This window comes from Hyalella azteca, unplaced genomic scaffold (genome assembly GCF_000764305.2).
Source record: "Hyalella azteca isolate HAZT.00-mixed unplaced genomic scaffold, Hazt_2.0.2 contig3348, whole genome shotgun sequence".
NCBI lineage: Eukaryota > Metazoa > Arthropoda > Malacostraca > Amphipoda > Hyalellidae > Hyalella > Hyalella azteca.
The window spans coordinates 108,650-124,572 of NW_025933599.1; the positions used below are offsets into that span (position 1 = coordinate 108,650).

Genomic DNA, 15,923 nt, shown 5'->3' on the forward strand with positions numbered 1-15,923 from the left:
TCTAAGAATCACGACGTGCGTTGTCTGAGCAACTCCATCAAAAGCCTATGTCCTTCAAATTGATTTTCTGACGAAACTTATGCTACATTCTAAAAATAAATTCTGTAAACGAACATGCAGTATTTCTCATTAATAAAGAGCTCAGATAATTTAGAGGAACGACACTAATACAATGCATAATTGTATATTGGTTATAAAGTTGGTCGGAGTAAATATTAGTGGGCAAGTCCAAAGCTCTCGAGGACAAATTGCTAAGTTAACTTTAAAATAAAAGTGCACAATAATTCAATATAAATATCATTGATGTGTTACTGATAATCTGCTTCGGTAGGATCTTATGTTCGTAATGACATCTTATGAGATGTAAAAAACGAAGCTTGGATTATTGACTACGTGTCTTATATGAACAAACCTAGACGTAGTATCAAAACAAAAGTGCTTGATCAGCCTCACAAAGTGGACGCATGTGCTAGCAGCACTGCAGACATTGCTGTGCAAACGCAATTTTTACGTAATTGCTAGGGAAACAAAATTCACCAGTGCGCTCTGGGTGAGTATTAGTAGATGCTACGCTCACGTGCAATCTACCTAGTGAATTTAGGACATAAAAAAGTCACTTAAAACTATTAGATTCAGAGCGTTTCATGCAAAATTTCTGTTGTATCAGACAAGATTACTCATGAGAAGAATAAGGTGAGGAAAATAAGATAAAACCAGCAGCAGTGAAAATTTTTCAATCTAAAAAATCAACATCAGGGAGGGGTATAGCTACTGAGAGAAAAATGATTTTGCCTTAACATCTACTGTACAAAATTCCTCTCTTGAACTGGGGGAGACTCAAGCGTATTCCAGGGAAAAAAACTGCAGCTTCCGCACTAGACTCTGAACGAACTTTACCTACGTCAACCAACCTGGAAATAAAATTTTTTGATCGTTAGATTAACGTCCTTCATGTTCAAGATATAAGAAAATGGAATCCGGAGAAACGGTGAATTTTCATGTATATATAAATATATATATATAATATATACATACATATATGCATAAGTAGGGGTATTGTGCGACATGTTTCGTCTAATTCTCCAAAAACTGTGTCGCGCAATTGATTTATCAAAACGTTAGTCATACTTTTAACAACAGTGCGACATTTTTGGCCTATTGTGCGAAAGAACGTTGCACAATTACTATCTCGGAATGTAACCGTGTCACGGAATCTACATATGATTAGTATTTGCTAATAGTGCGACACAAAAATGATGAACGCAATTCTGCAACATGCTAGTTAGCGAAAACCTCGTTAGGTTAGGGTTAGAGTTAGGGCTAGAGGTGTAAAAATAGTTTTATACAAACTCTTCTACAATTTTAATAAGGTTATATGTCTAGTCAGCAAGGGTTCTTTTACCTTAAATAACTCATTAAAAAACGCCAACTAATCATTGTCGCGGTATTAACAATTAATATTTATATATAGTTAGTAGGACTGACTTCTGCTCTTCGTAGTTAGTAAACGGCTCTTCACTTTACTGCCATGTCATGATGTCAATCAGATCCCTGCCTGAAGTGTAGGACTGCTACGCACTCCCCGCCATGCAGTGTAGGACAAGACTGCTGCGTTCACTCTGTCATGCAGTGTTGGAATTGCCACGTACGCTCCGACATGCAGTGTAGGACTGCTAAGTAATACATTGTCCAGTATATAACTATTGAGCACAACCTGCAACGCATGAATCATGCGCACGACCTGCCATGTGCATGGCTTCTGACTTTTATCGAACAAGATTTTTGCTAATTTTTTAATGCACTTTTGCGGAAACGAGCAGAACGTACCTAAACTTTAGGGCAGCGTCTGTGTCTTTTGAACTCCGGTAAACTGATGGTTAAGTCGTTGCTACATCATCAAGTTCCCTGCAACCTGTACGACGTTCCTAATGTATGGTGGAACTAATGCGATTGATGTGCAATAAATTATTTTAATATGACTGTTTGTTTTATCTGTTAACTGAACTTACAACTATACTCACGACAATAATTACCAGTGAACCTACTTAAAGTTATCTACAAACACAACTGCATGAAATTTAGGGTAATATATATGAAAACCATGCTCTTGGGCATCCGAAAGTAGATCTGAATATGAGAATTTAAAATAAATAAAGTCAAGCTGAGACATTTATGGCTTTGCGTTACGACTACACATAGATAATCTCAACTATTTGCAAATATTGATCAAATCATTGCAATCTCTAATATTACTGGGTTTTGGCCAATCACGAAAGTTGAGTGAAGTTCGTGATATAGCAAATGTTGCAAATAGTTCAATTCGGATGTATTCCTGAGTATTACGCGGAAAAGAAATTGCCTTTCTTTTCAGACTGTTTTATTATGTTGGTGAATGACTCCAATTCCTTGCTCTGAAGTAATTAAGTGCAAATGATGACTGAAATTATCAATCCCACTTGCCATAACCCCAACATGTCGACCATCCCTCATTTATAAAGATGATTTACTTATCTCAGGTCTCGTCGAGTGCATTATTTGCAGAGCTTTTTACTATCGATTTTGTATCTCTGCATTTTATAACTCGTCTTTTATGCGTACTGTTAGCTCTTTGAACAGCTTTCCGAAGATCATCGGTGCCGTGTACCTGAAAAATACAATTATGTTAAAATTAAATGTTGATTGAACTCTGAGTTATTGGATAAAGTTATGAGTAATGAAATTTAAGCTTTGAGTTGAATTTCCTACTTTGGCTAGCATTCAGCAATGTTACCGGGTAGTTAAGAACTGTAGGATTGAAGCACTGAATTCCTGATTTAAATTCCAAGCAAGCCTGTGAAATAATGCCATGTCTAGAATCGGCGACAGGACGATTCTCGAAATAAACGATCCATTTGCAATAATTTCAAATTTTTCTATACAACGTCCTTCAGTAAAACAGAGTAGGAGTTATGTAATTTGGAAATTTAAAAAGATTTAAAGCGGCACAAAAGTCTATTAGCATCAACTCGCAATATATAAATTTGGATAACACTCATTCACGAAAATTTGTAATTTAGTACAATTCCGTTTGAAATCACACCTGCCGGAACAAAGCTTGTAAGCTTCTTCACAACTTTTGCACGTCAAAGACAGTTATGAGCGACAAGGCGTACGTATTCTCACCTGTCATAGCAAGGTTTGTAAAATTCTTCACAACTTTTGGCCGTCAAAGACAGCTATTGTTGCCGTCAAAGACTGCTATTTTTGCCGTCAAAGACAAGGCATACGTATTCTCACCTGCCAGAATAAAGCTTGTAAGCTTCTTCACAACTTTTTCCCGTCAAAGACTGCATGAGCGACAAGGCTAACGTATTCTCACCTGCCAGAACAAAGCTTGTAAGCTTCTTCACAACTTTTGCCCGTCAAAGACTGCATGAGCGACAAGGCGCGCTCCGTTGCCGGGCTGGAGTCCGGGGCTGTCGGACTGTCGTATCCGTACAACGCACGCACAGCCTCCGTGTAAAGTTCGATTTGCGGATCCAGAGCTTCTACGTCCACCTCTTCCTCCGGGTGTCGGTCCACGTCGTTCTGTGATGCGGTCTCGCCATAACTGTCGCTCGTTTTGGCTGTCGTTTCTATCTCGCAGAACATTCGTCTCAGACAAGGAAATGCAGCCACTGGAAGTTCCTTAGATGAAACAAAAATGCAAAAAAAAGTTTCAAAACGTAAAAATCTGAGAAATTTTTTCATGAGTTATTGCCATATTATTTATTAGTGAAATTATTCTTGAGCCATTGAGAAATATGAGCCATTGCAATACCTGAAAATAAGTTAGTCGTTTCGCAACTTCATTGATTAATTTAAGTGTTTCTCTGATCAAAACTCACACAAACCTTAATTAATTATCTTTGCAAGTCTCATTGCAATGAAACGAATTTCTTCTTTCAAATGAATGTGAGCGAAAATAACACAAATTTTCTGCGTTTTAATATTAAATGCCAGAACTTGTTTCTTTTTTATTTGCAAATTATTCATTTTACTAACTCAGTTTAATTTTCCCATTTTTTGCTGTGCACTAAGTCGGTACAAATTTTTTTCCGGTTCATGTTGGTTATTGATTACTAAATCGAAGCAGATTTCTTCTCTTTAGTTGCGGTTTTGAGCTTCGATCAGAGTTTCGTTTCATTTAAAGGTCTTACGTTTTTCGTTAAATTTTTGTGTTTGAAATTTGCCGTTAAAAAACGAAACGTGGAAGAGTAGATTTTTTGGTCATTATAGATTTTCTTCCAACTTCACATGCTATAGTTACCTTGTGACGCAGAGATGGGATGTGTTCGGTTGCATTGTTCACATCTCGTTTCTCCCTGAACTCAGTATTTCCTAGAGCTTGTGAGAACAGTTCATTGAGGTTGATCGGGAACACTCGTAAGCCACCGAGCAGCACCAACTGCTAGGAGACGGGGCGGAAAATCTTAGAGGCTGCATACCAATGTTTATCGATTAATTATTTAACTTTCATATCAGATTTTGATTGGTGTGCGCATAGGAACAGTGCAGCTGTATAACATGTTGAAAGGGTGTGGTGAAAAGTTTTTGGATGTGCATAGAAATGGGTCGCCTGCGGAAGACCATCCCTGACCTGGATGTAATGGACCATCGTGATTCCTGCCTTCCGGAACGTATCCTTCAACACTTCTCGACAATCGTATCTAGGCCGTGGGTCGAACCAGCCCTCGGTCGAACGGCTATTCGTCGAAGGACGATAAATTTTGGAACATAACTATGCTATCTGAAACCTAACCCCAGATGCGGTGAATGTAAAATTACGTTATTTAACGATGCCCGGAAGTTATATTTGATCCACGGTCTTCAGGTGCTCGGCAGGTTTTATGCAATGCCGAAAGAGGACAAAGCTGAGTGGTTCACGGCTGATTGGTGGATGTCCGGAGAGATCCGAGGCGTTCGATTCAGGGCTTATTGGTGCACAAAATTGGTGGTGCACGGCTGCGCTCCCCATAGAAATAATCCCTTCCGCGAGCAAGTTGCCAAATCTGGTAATCCACAATCGCCATCTTCCCAGACCCACCACTGTTTTTCTGTCGAGTGACTCATCAACTTTGGTTCCGTACATGGTCTTGGTTCAGCAATATTTTGTAATCTATAATGTAACGCTAACTACAGGTGTTTTTTTAAGGTCCATAAATTTTCCAGTGAAGGGAGTTTAATGGGTTAGGGACTTACTGAAGTTAGGAACATTGGGCATCAGAGTATTACGGTGAGGCTGTAAGTTTCCTCACCTTGATGAGGTGAGAACCTTAAGATTACCTCACCACAATGAGGTGAGCCTTTAGATTACTCCACCCTGATGAGGTGAGCCTTAAGGCTACCTTACCTTGATGAGGTAATCCTAAAGGTTACCTCACCCTAATGTGGTGAGCTTTGAGTTTACCTCACCTTGATGAGGTGAGCCTTTAAGTTACCTTACTTGATGAGGTGTGGCTAAAGGTTGTCTCGCCTTGATTAGGTGAGCTTGGAGGTGAGCTACCCCACCTTATGGAGCTGAGGCTCATGGTTACCTCACCTTGATAAGATTATGGTTACCTCACCTCACCTAGAACAGATGAGCTTTGTGATGAGACCTCACCTTGAGAAGGGCTAGCGACAGCAAGGATGCTTGAGTGGTGTCCAGTACAATGGGGTTAGTCTTGAAAACCACGAGGGTGTAGGTGATGAAGGACGATACAACGGGCAGCAGCACCAACCATCCCAGCAGTATTACCTTCTTCGTGATTAGTTGCATGACCTAGGAGGTGCAGTGCCTATCTGCTCACTTAATTTGACTCTAATTTATTAGATTATTGTACTGTGATTTCAACAAACCTCTCCTTATTTTATAAAAAATATGAAATTCTGTATTGCGAGACATCATAAGCAACAAAAAAAATTCACTGATCCTTCGTTTAATAAATTTTATTACACTAACCTCCAGTAATTGAATATACATAAATTGTAACGGAGAGTTAAATGCGTTGTTATTTAGTTTCTAGACATAAACTTAATTAGTTTTCGATAGCTATGATTGTTCGGAGAGAACATAAATTCTATAATTATAAATTATGTAGAATGCAAAACACAATATAAGATAATATATATAGAATATATATTATATAGATAATCAAGAGAATATAAATTCTCTTGATATCTACAATCTGCACATGGAGAGTCTGGAAAACGTCTGTATAAATAGCCACTATACTGGCTTATTTTCAACTATAGCATGTGCATCTCGTTCTAGAAGTTTCTTCGCGTTGGTCTTGCATTATAGCCTCATATTTATGAACCCATAATTTTTCTCCCGTAATCATCCATCCCGTTTCTCCAAGCAATCGAATTCATCCGATCTGATTGTTCATTCATAAGATCTCCGAGATAATTAATTCAATATCGATCTCAGAGCGCTACTTCCCAATAGCTGTCGAATAATATCAAAGTTGGATTCACTAGAACGATTAGAAAATTTAATAATTAAGGGAAGTAATATCATTTACTAACACCAAAATTGCGCTCGGTGTTCCCGAGTAGTTCGCCTTCCAACTGTTTTGCTATGACCATTGAAACTTTATTGCTATTAAAAAAAATTAAGTTCCAATCATTGATTGTACAATATCCATACTCTACTCAAATTTTCACACGAACTGTTGAAGGCTGTCGCTCCGTTGCTGAGCTGTAACGTCTACGTACGGATTCACCTTTGATGATCTTTCTTAGCATAGAAATTATACTGATTTTGCCTAACCAAGGAAAATTTGCAACACTGAACTCATCGGAACCCATATCTACCGGTACACGACAGTTTTCCTAGTGAAGGTTACAACTCTGCTTATTCTTAATAAACTTGGCAGTTTGGGATCTTCCGACACGCGAACGCGGACGGAGTGTCACCCTGTTCACTCAGCTGCGTGGCAATGAGTTCTGAGCCTGACCATTTGCATCTGCAACCGTTATAGAGAGAGCATGCAGAGCACCCAAATTCATTGAATGAAACTCCGCGGTAAAAAAAAAAGAATTTTAAGAAGATCTATTGCGAACACTAACCTCGAGAGAACTATTTCGTGATCTGATTTTTTCATTACAAACACGTTGAGTGATAAGTCTGACTTATACTCTCTCCGATTATACAGGGTGAACCAAAATTAACTGACCCTTTTAATTTGTTAATAAATAAAAAACTAAGAACGTTATGAAGTTGAAACTTGTTCTATTTAAAAGAAGAACATTTTTATGGTAATATTGTATCCTAGTTTTTAGGATGCAATAACTAACTAGGATACAATATTACATACAATATTTTAACTAATACATACTATTAATACATAATAAATATTTTAACTAATACAATAAAAAAATATTGTAATAGGATACAATATTACCATAAAAATGTTCTTCTTTTAAATAAAACAAGTTTCAACTTCATAACGTTTTTAGTTTTTTATTTATTAACAAATTAAAAGGGTCAGTTAATTCTGGTTCACCCTGTACTTCTATTTATAATTCATATACTTTTTTTCGGTTAACTAAAGAAAATTGTGCGTGGAAAAAGTAATGTAGGCATGAATATCTTTTCAGCCGCATTGATTTTTTATGCAGTTAACAGTCTTCCTATCATAAAACGTATTAAATAAGTACCTACAGAAAACCGTCAAAATAACCAATTTTGCCGCTTTTCAGGTGTGATACAGTCACCATTTTGAACGAGAATTCTGGTAAAGAATAAAGTGAGGCATTCATCGCAGGCTTAATCGTTCGGCGTTGAAATCATGCATGGAATGGATTTTTATTTCGAAGGAATGAATTATTTATTTTCTAGTCTTTAGAAATGCGCGATGGACTAACGGAATTTTACTATATGAAGAAAGAAAGTGTCGTAATTCGCAGAGCTAAGATGCGCGGAATTCTGGGCCTGGATAAAGAACTCGATAGCTTCATTTTCAAGGCACGCATTGAACTTGCGTTAGGTTTAGGACGTGCTTAGCTCATGAACAAGTCGAGAACGAGTCCCGTTCGTAACTGTCGATACCTTACATGTGCAAGAAATTCTGCAGGTAACGTTCATTGCACCCACGTTGCCGAACTTTTTCTAAAAAGTTCACCCATCTTACAAAACACTGTGGCGCATGTTGAAGACAATAAAAGTTTTTCTCGTTGTTTTTTTAGCGGCTCAACTTTAGCTTATTTATGATTGACCTGTTGGAATGGATTATTTATTCCGGAGCTCTTGTAATTACATTGAAGTTGTTGGCATTCTGTTCCCATGTAATGTGCGTATGTACATTACTTTGGCGGTCCACTATTATCGAATTCGTAATCAGGGCCTATACTTTCAAAAAAAGTTAAGAGATCGTAAGTTCATCAGCCAATCATTGACGGCCTTTGAAGCAAAATCCACCAATCATAGACAAGAAAATAGAGCGTAAGTACTTACGTTCGCTTAGCGAGTTTTGAAAGTATCGCCCCAGTTCACACTTCGTTTGTAATATGTTTGTACTAGCCTCATCCTAAATACTTAGGTCTGCATTGTCACTAATGGTCGCACGTTTGTTTATGTCATTGCTGAAAAACATTTTGCCATGGCCTTCTGATACGTCTTTTCCGATTGTGAAATAAGAACCATTAAATCCGGCGAGATAAATCACGACTACTCAGTGAGATGAGACATTTTAAGGGAACTTTTTGAGCAAAGATGAAGAAAAAATCGCTTAGATGACTCGACAAAATCCATAACTGCGTCACTTTGAAAATCGCAGTGAAAATAGGGTATCTTTTCGAAAGGGGGTGTATAAGGGGGGGGGGTTATTTCTTAAAGGAAAGGCTTGAAACTATTTCTGATGCGTGTTACAGGTAACCTCTTGATAGGTAACCAGTTGATAGGCTGAATTTATGTTCTGGGAGAATTGAATTGATGGCCCACTACTGGTGAAAAACCTATGGGAATTGGAGCATGGAGCAAAGCCGACCGTCAAAGTATTTGACTAGTATTGATTCAGATTAGGATAATCTGAACGTATGACTTAAAATTTGAGCCTATTAGCTGTGGTTTATTATAAAACTGCAACCATGATCGTTTTCTACAATGGATTGTAGCTCTTTTTCTAAGAATCACGGAGTGCGTGCATGTCTCTGCAACTCCATTAAAAGCCGATGCTCTCCAAATTGACTTGGTGACGCAACTTATGCTACATTCTACAAATAAATTTTCTTAACAAACATGCAGTACTTTTCAGCGCGAATGAAGCTCAGCTTCAGCTCAGCGAATTTCGAAAAATGACACTAATACCCTGCATGTGTTTTAAATTTGCTTAGAGTAAATGAATATCATTGTGGACGTCCAAAGCTCTCGAAGACAAATTGCTAAGATAACAGTGAAAATAACAGCGCATAATAATTCAATGCAAAAATTATTGACGTGTTACTTATAAATCTGTTTCGGTAGGTATCTTATGTTCGTGATGACATTTTTTTATTAGATGTGAAAAACGATGCTTGGATCATTGATGACCTGTCATATATGAGCACAAAGCTGGACGTAGTATCAAACCATAAGTGCTTGATCAGCCTCACAAAGTGGATGCATGTTCTAGCCGCACTGCAGACATTGCTATACATTTACAATTTTAAGTATCAAACTAAAATTTCTTGATCAGCCTCACAAAATCGATCAATCTACTGCATATATTGCTGAGCATTAACAATTTTTAGTGAATTGAGGACTCGAAAGTCAGTTAAAACGATTAGATGCAGAGGTGCATCATGCACCTCTGCTTTAGACACATCTAACCCTAGCTCTAACCCTAACCTAAACAGGTTGGCGTTTTTTCATGTCCGGTAATGTAGTTCATTTATTTTGGCGTCAGGTTATCAAGTACAAACTAATTGCAGAGTACACAACTGGACGCGTTTTGTCCGGGTTTCTAACCCATGTCCGGTAATGTTACCAATTCTGTCCGATTATTGCTTGATATATATATTATATTATATTAAGCAGGTTTCATTGAAGACCAGAGAATTCGTTTTATTGATAATTTTCTTATTAGTTTTTTCAATGGATCGAACAAGATTTTTCGTTTGCACTGGTAAGTCGAAAATCAGATTACCGAAGGACATTTTTATTTCTTTAACGACGTTTCGAATGTTTCTATCATTCATTATCAAGTTAAAAGGCGCATTGAGTGATGGGATTTGGGTCGACATGAGTACAAAATCAAGTAAATAGGATGCTACTCAAAAATCGAAATTGTTAGGAATAATTACAAAAATCACAAAAAGGTGCCACCTTCAGTCCGGTGGACCAAGAAACCGCCTGATGGAGGCCCACAACGAGACCATCACCCGTACGGTGCTGGAGGAGTGCACCAGCGTCGTTATGAGATGCCCCGACGCCAACCGACTCGCGATAGCTGATTCATTAAGGATAGGACCCCAGCCATCAACCTTCAAACTGCCGGATTTGCCAGAACCTTGAGACTGTTTTCGGAGTAATTTTTGGTGTTTTAATACTTAATTATTTTTGTCATTTTGTAATTAATCCTAACAATTTCGATTTTTGAGTAGTATCCTATTTACTTGATTTTGTACATTTGTCGACCTAAATTCTATCACTCAGTGCGCCTTTTAACTTGATAATGAATGATAGAAATATTCTAAACGTCGTTAAAGAAATAAAAATGTCCTTCGGTAATCTGATTTTCGATTTACCAGTGCAAACGAAAAATCTTGTTAGATACATTGAAAATACTAATAAGAAAATTGTCAATAAAACAAATTCTCTGGTCTTCAATGAAACCTGCTTAAATGAAAAAATTTTTCCAACATATGCAAGTTTGATTGAAGACCAGAGCATGATTTTTATTAATAATCTTCTTGTTCGTCTTTTCAATGAGTCGAACCGAATTTCTTGCTGGCGCCGGGAGATCAAAAAGCAGGTTTCCAAATGACATTTTAATAGATTGCGACGTTTCGAAAATACAATTTTCATTATCAAGCAGGTGAAGGTTTTGCAACACTTGAAATTGAACTTTGGAAATGACAGAAGTACAAATCAATGGTATAGTGGATACCACTTAAAATATAAGCTAAAAATTACTCTGAAAACAATTTTAGCGTCCGGAAAATTCCTATAGTTTGGAGGTTTATAGCTGGAGACTAGCTCTTGATAATGAGGGTCTCGGCTATCGCCAGTCTCGATGGGTCGGGGCACCGCATAACTATGCTGGTGCAGGCCTCCAATGTCGCTCGGGTGATGGTCTCATTTTGAGCCTCCCGCATGTGGTTCTCGGGTCCTCCAGATTGTATTCTTGGTCCTATGTTAATAAAAATCATGCTCTGGTCTTCAATCAAACTTGCATAAAAGAGAAGCTTCTGCCGAACTACATTAATATAATATTATATTATATATAAATAAAAAATGAACTACGTTACCGGACATCAAAAAAACGCCAACCTCGTTAGGTTATGGATAGAGTTAGGGTTAGGTGTGTCTAAAACCCTTCTTTACGTTGGTAGAGACCTTTTTACTGGGGTTAAGTCCAGCCAGGTCAAGTTTTTTTTTATCTTTTTTGCAATTCAGAAAAAATTAAAGTCCGGTAAAGTGGACTCATATATATACATATACATCATCATCGCTAGAGGTCGGCTAAATGCGGCTGATGTGTCCTACATTCGGTCGCCGACAACGCATGCATGGTGGCCGTTATTGAGCTCATCTCAATGCAGCGCTCGTACGGAGCATGCGTCAGTTAGGACTCATGCTGCAGCAGTTGAATACGTCTCATAATAGCATACATGGGGAGGTAGTTTTAATTCTAAAATATTCTAAGATTAAACTCTACATGTTTACTTACTCTACATTATCGTCGTTCATTGTGTTCATCATCAGCATATGTTCAGTCTTAAAATGCCTATCAAATTACGGACCAGGCAATAAGTCCAACAGCTATCTCACTCAAATACTCAATCAATCGTCAGTTATGGAAAGATCGGGTTCCAAAGGCCGGATCCCTTGTGAATCAAGTCACGAAAAGTTCAAGAATCGGCAACAGGCCATGGGCCTATTTCTTCAACGCCGACACTTCTATTCTATTCTATTGTGTTATGGGAGAGCTTCCAACATATATATGCTACCCGTCAATATTTTAGACGCGATAGTGATTAGGAGAGACTTTACAATAACTAGAGCTGCATAGGTTTACTGGGAACTTCAGAAGAGCTCAACCCTAGCTTGCCTCGAGTACCATATTACTCCCTATAGACAAGGCATGCTAACAGGTGCACAACAATGAGCCCTTCTTACCGGAGACCTAACTCAAAATACACAAATGCACGGATGACCCATTGCGAAATAATTACACGAAAAGTAGGGATAACCATTTGCGTTACGAAGCCGAAACCGCAGTCGAAGAACTGTGGCCTGTGTAACGTCAATTCGCGGCAAGCGAGAACTCGCATATTACACGTACTATAGGCCCTCAAGTGATGTTTATTCGTTTCAAGTTTTCCATTACGTGGGAATTCCAAGGTAACTTTACTCGAAGTGCTCTGAACCTCGAGGTAGATGGTATATCTGGTGCCCACGTCCACCTGGAATATCCATTAAATCCACAAATAGCTGAAATAGGTTTAATATTATAGACAAGCTAAGCTCTTCCACAAAATTACAATCGATCGGGGGATGTATGCCAGTATTTATCCTATGCATTTCCACATGTTAGAAATGTGAAATTCGGTAGAATATAATTTTAAACCAAAAAACCAAGAGCAGAGATCATGAATGTCATTGCTGCTGTAATCTAATAACAATAGGAACGATTTTCAGCATTGCATCATAATAAAATTACTGAATAATTTAAAAAATTCACGAGACACGAGGTTGCAGTCGCCACCCCACGCTGATCATTAAAAAGAGACAGGGCGAATGCACGCATCCTATACTCGTTGCCAGCATGAACCTGGACAAACAAAAGACGGACGTATAGCGCAGCTACATTCTAATATCAAAATATATAAACTAATGTCTCAAATTTTCAGGCATGATTTTGTTGGCATGTGAACATTCTCATTTATGCCATTAAATTATTCATATATTTTTTTAGTTGCTAATTCTTGATTATGTTCGTGATTTGGACTCTAAAAAAACTATAATCAAGTTTGAAACCTCTTCCAATAATGAAATTTGTGATCGAATTCATGTATTGATCAAATACGTGTATATCGATCATCAATTTAACATAAATTGCCATTCTTTGGATCAGGCTTCTGGGCTTGCTCAGAATTCTTACGAGTTTACATACGAATATAATTTTAAAATGAATTCACATTATGTCGCATGAATTCTTGGTACGTATGTGTGCATCACGCACCGGCTTGCGAGGAAATGTTGCATCCCGGCCGGCAACCATCATAATTTCCCATATTAATCCGCTAAAGAAATGACTCATGCTCTGTGTCAACTTGTCGATAAATTTGCTCCTATTTCAGTTCATCATCAATCCGTATTCGAAAACAATAAAATTTTGTTCACACCCGTATTCTGATCCAGCCTCTCCCTATAACATCTGTGTACCTTGATTTCAGCATTAGCTACCGATCTATACCGAATAGTGTCGGGCATGTGCGATGAGTGCTTTAATTGCGAGACCTTAATTGTGTGCGTTGGAGAAAGCATTTGGAAGTGCATGTGTCCTCATTTCATTGTGCTCATTATTCTGAGGTATTTTTACAGCACTCGTCTTTCCTGGACCATAGCAGGAGAAGCCAGAAACTATAACCTGTTTAACTACTTCTTTGTTTACATTTCCACGAGGTATCAATTCAATTGTTTGGTTATTTCAGATGGATGCGGGCTCAAGATTCATCTCCTGTTTTCTTTTCACATGATAGGAATTTGAGGATACTGCTGGAGCGGAGACTTGACTGAGAAGATTGTCGTCAATAACAGTTACTACCACATTTTTTTTATTACTATTAACTCTGAATCTCGACTCTAATGAAATTATGCAGATTAATCAGAGTGTAATTCATCAGACAACAGCTGTTCTGGTTTTGGGACAAAGTTTCGATTTCATTTACCGGAATTTTAAAAAGAAACTTTGATGCTTCTGAGGTCTCCACCTTTGAATTTGTTATGCGTTAGACTGAAAGCGTGGTTACATTTTGTGGTAGGGGTGCTATACTTGTGCAGTCTAAGAGTTGGTTCTCAGCGTTTATCAATAAAACCTTATAACCTGGATGGGTTTGCCATTCTTTGCCATTCATATTATTGAACTATTTGTCTGTTCTTATTAGTTTCGAGTGTTTTTTTATAAAGTTAAGTATAACAAGTGTTTAAGCAAGTGCGAAACGTGATCCCGACCATTTTATTCAGTTAAACTGTTTTTACGAATTTCTCACTCTCCCGCTGGGGTAATCAGTAGAAGTTGGAAGTTCTTTCACAACAACAAGAAAAAATGTAACTCAGTACTCACTGCAGTGAGCGGCAGAGAGCGCATTTTCTCGTCGACGAAAACTTGAGGTCACGGACGGACGAACAGACAGACTGACGGACATGGCGAGCACAATAGTGCATTTTTTCCATAAATGAGAAAATGCGCTAAAAACGATGCTTCTGTAATGTGTGTTTATCAGGCTCACTACTCAATACTGTTTTCGCGTTCGATCTGCTTGTTGTGTATTTATGTGTATAGTAACCGGTGCCGGACTTCAAACGCAATATAATAAACGTTGACAAATAAATATTCATATCAAATATTTCCTATTTTTTTCATTAGTTTCTAATCTGTAATCGACAATTGGAAATATGTTTCTCGACTCGTTAATATTTCCTTCTCAATTATATTTAATTGTTACCATGAGAAATTAAGATATTGATGAACGTTACCTTAGCATAATTTTCTGCCACTATGACCTCCTTTTCAACACGAATGAAGTATGCACGGCGCACTTCTTCAGACGGCATTCGCAATTACCCGTAGCGGACGGCTGTCCGTTACCCGCTGATATATTCAACCCGTTCGACACGCACGAACTTTAGTCCGTGCGCGGTGAACCAAAGAGATACTATTTACCCACAACTTCAAAGTTCAACTGGTCTAAACAAGTTTGATTAGATTTGCGTTGAACCCTGAGAAAACGGTCCCCAAATGACCCGTGGAATTTTTTTTTTCAAACTGGCATTTAAAAATCAATTCTGCGTATGCTTGTTCGAATAAAAAGTACTTGAAACTCCATATAATTAGTGTAAGATTGATTCGACCTGATTTCTTCCATTCTCCTACGACTGCTTCCATTCTCCTACGGTGTCAGATACTGACACCGTAAATCACACGCAATATTTCACTATTTCTCGAAAATGTAACATGAATCACACATGACGTATCACAGATACGTATAACTTATACGTAAGTAAGCCCAAACACAGATATGAGTAGTATCATAGAAAAATTTAGCTGTTATATAAATTTAGAATAAATTTTATAACTTTAGGTTATGCAACTTTATCTAAGTTATATAACTTTAAATTTTTATATATAAAAGCTTTATATATTTTATCGCAAAGTAACTTGTGTGACAGTTATACATAGTATCGCACAGCTATAGTTTGTGTAACAAGTATGAATTGTAGAGCATATATAACTTGTATCCAAAATAAAGCTTTCGAACCCTGCGTGCTCACTGGTCTTAAAATTCATCTTATTTTGACGCAAATTTGTGTAGCGGTGTCCAATTTCTTCGATAAAAGGGGGAAGGGATCAAGTTTAATTGTTTCCAAACAATAAGAACTTAAAAACTTTTGAACTCACTCCAATGGCTCGCACCCAGCAGTAAATTTGTTTTTCTGAATTACAAATGTATTCATCGAACTCGTTTCTATCACAGTTTGCGACCATATTGTG

The 15,923-nt window shown here is 37.8% G+C and overlaps 1 protein-coding gene across 2 annotated transcripts; it reads right to left on the reverse strand.

Annotated features, from left to right (window-relative positions):
* Positions 1–1,022: 1,022 nt before the first annotated feature.
* On the reverse strand, positions 1,023–5,888 carry LOC108668666. 2 transcript variants are annotated; one of them, XM_018155909.2, is made up of 4 exons: positions 5,624–5,888; positions 4,289–4,426; positions 3,359–3,666; positions 1,023–2,644 (listed from the first exon to the last, which is right to left on the reverse strand). In XM_018155909.2, exons 1-4 carry the CDS (start codon positions 5,777–5,779, stop codon positions 2,575–2,577), a joined length of 672 nt encoding a protein of 223 aa, XP_018011398.1. In that variant the 5' UTR covers positions 5,780–5,888; the 3' UTR covers positions 1,023–2,574. The 2 variants fall into 2 exon arrangements, with proteins under 2 accessions (XP_018011398.1, XP_018011397.1); XM_018155908.2 differs by having other exon boundaries at positions 4,289–4,429.
* Between the last annotated feature and the right edge of the window lie 10,035 nt (positions 5,889–15,923).

What these genes read in the sequence shown, in the direction of transcription:
- LOC108668666 (XM_018155908.2), bottom strand. Translation starts at nt 5,779, where the DNA reads ATGCAACTAATCACGAAGAAGGTAATACTGCTGGGATGGTTGGTGCTG. An exon ending in TCCCATCTCTGCGTCACAAG is followed by an intron (nt 3,667 to 4,288) that starts GTAACTATAGCA and finishes GTTTCATCTAAG; the next exon opens with GAACTTCCAGTGGCTGCATT. An exon ending in TACAAGCTTTGTTCTGGCAG is followed by an intron (nt 2,645 to 3,358) that starts GTGAGAATACGT and finishes TGTATTTTTCAG; the next exon opens with GTACACGGCACCGATGATCT.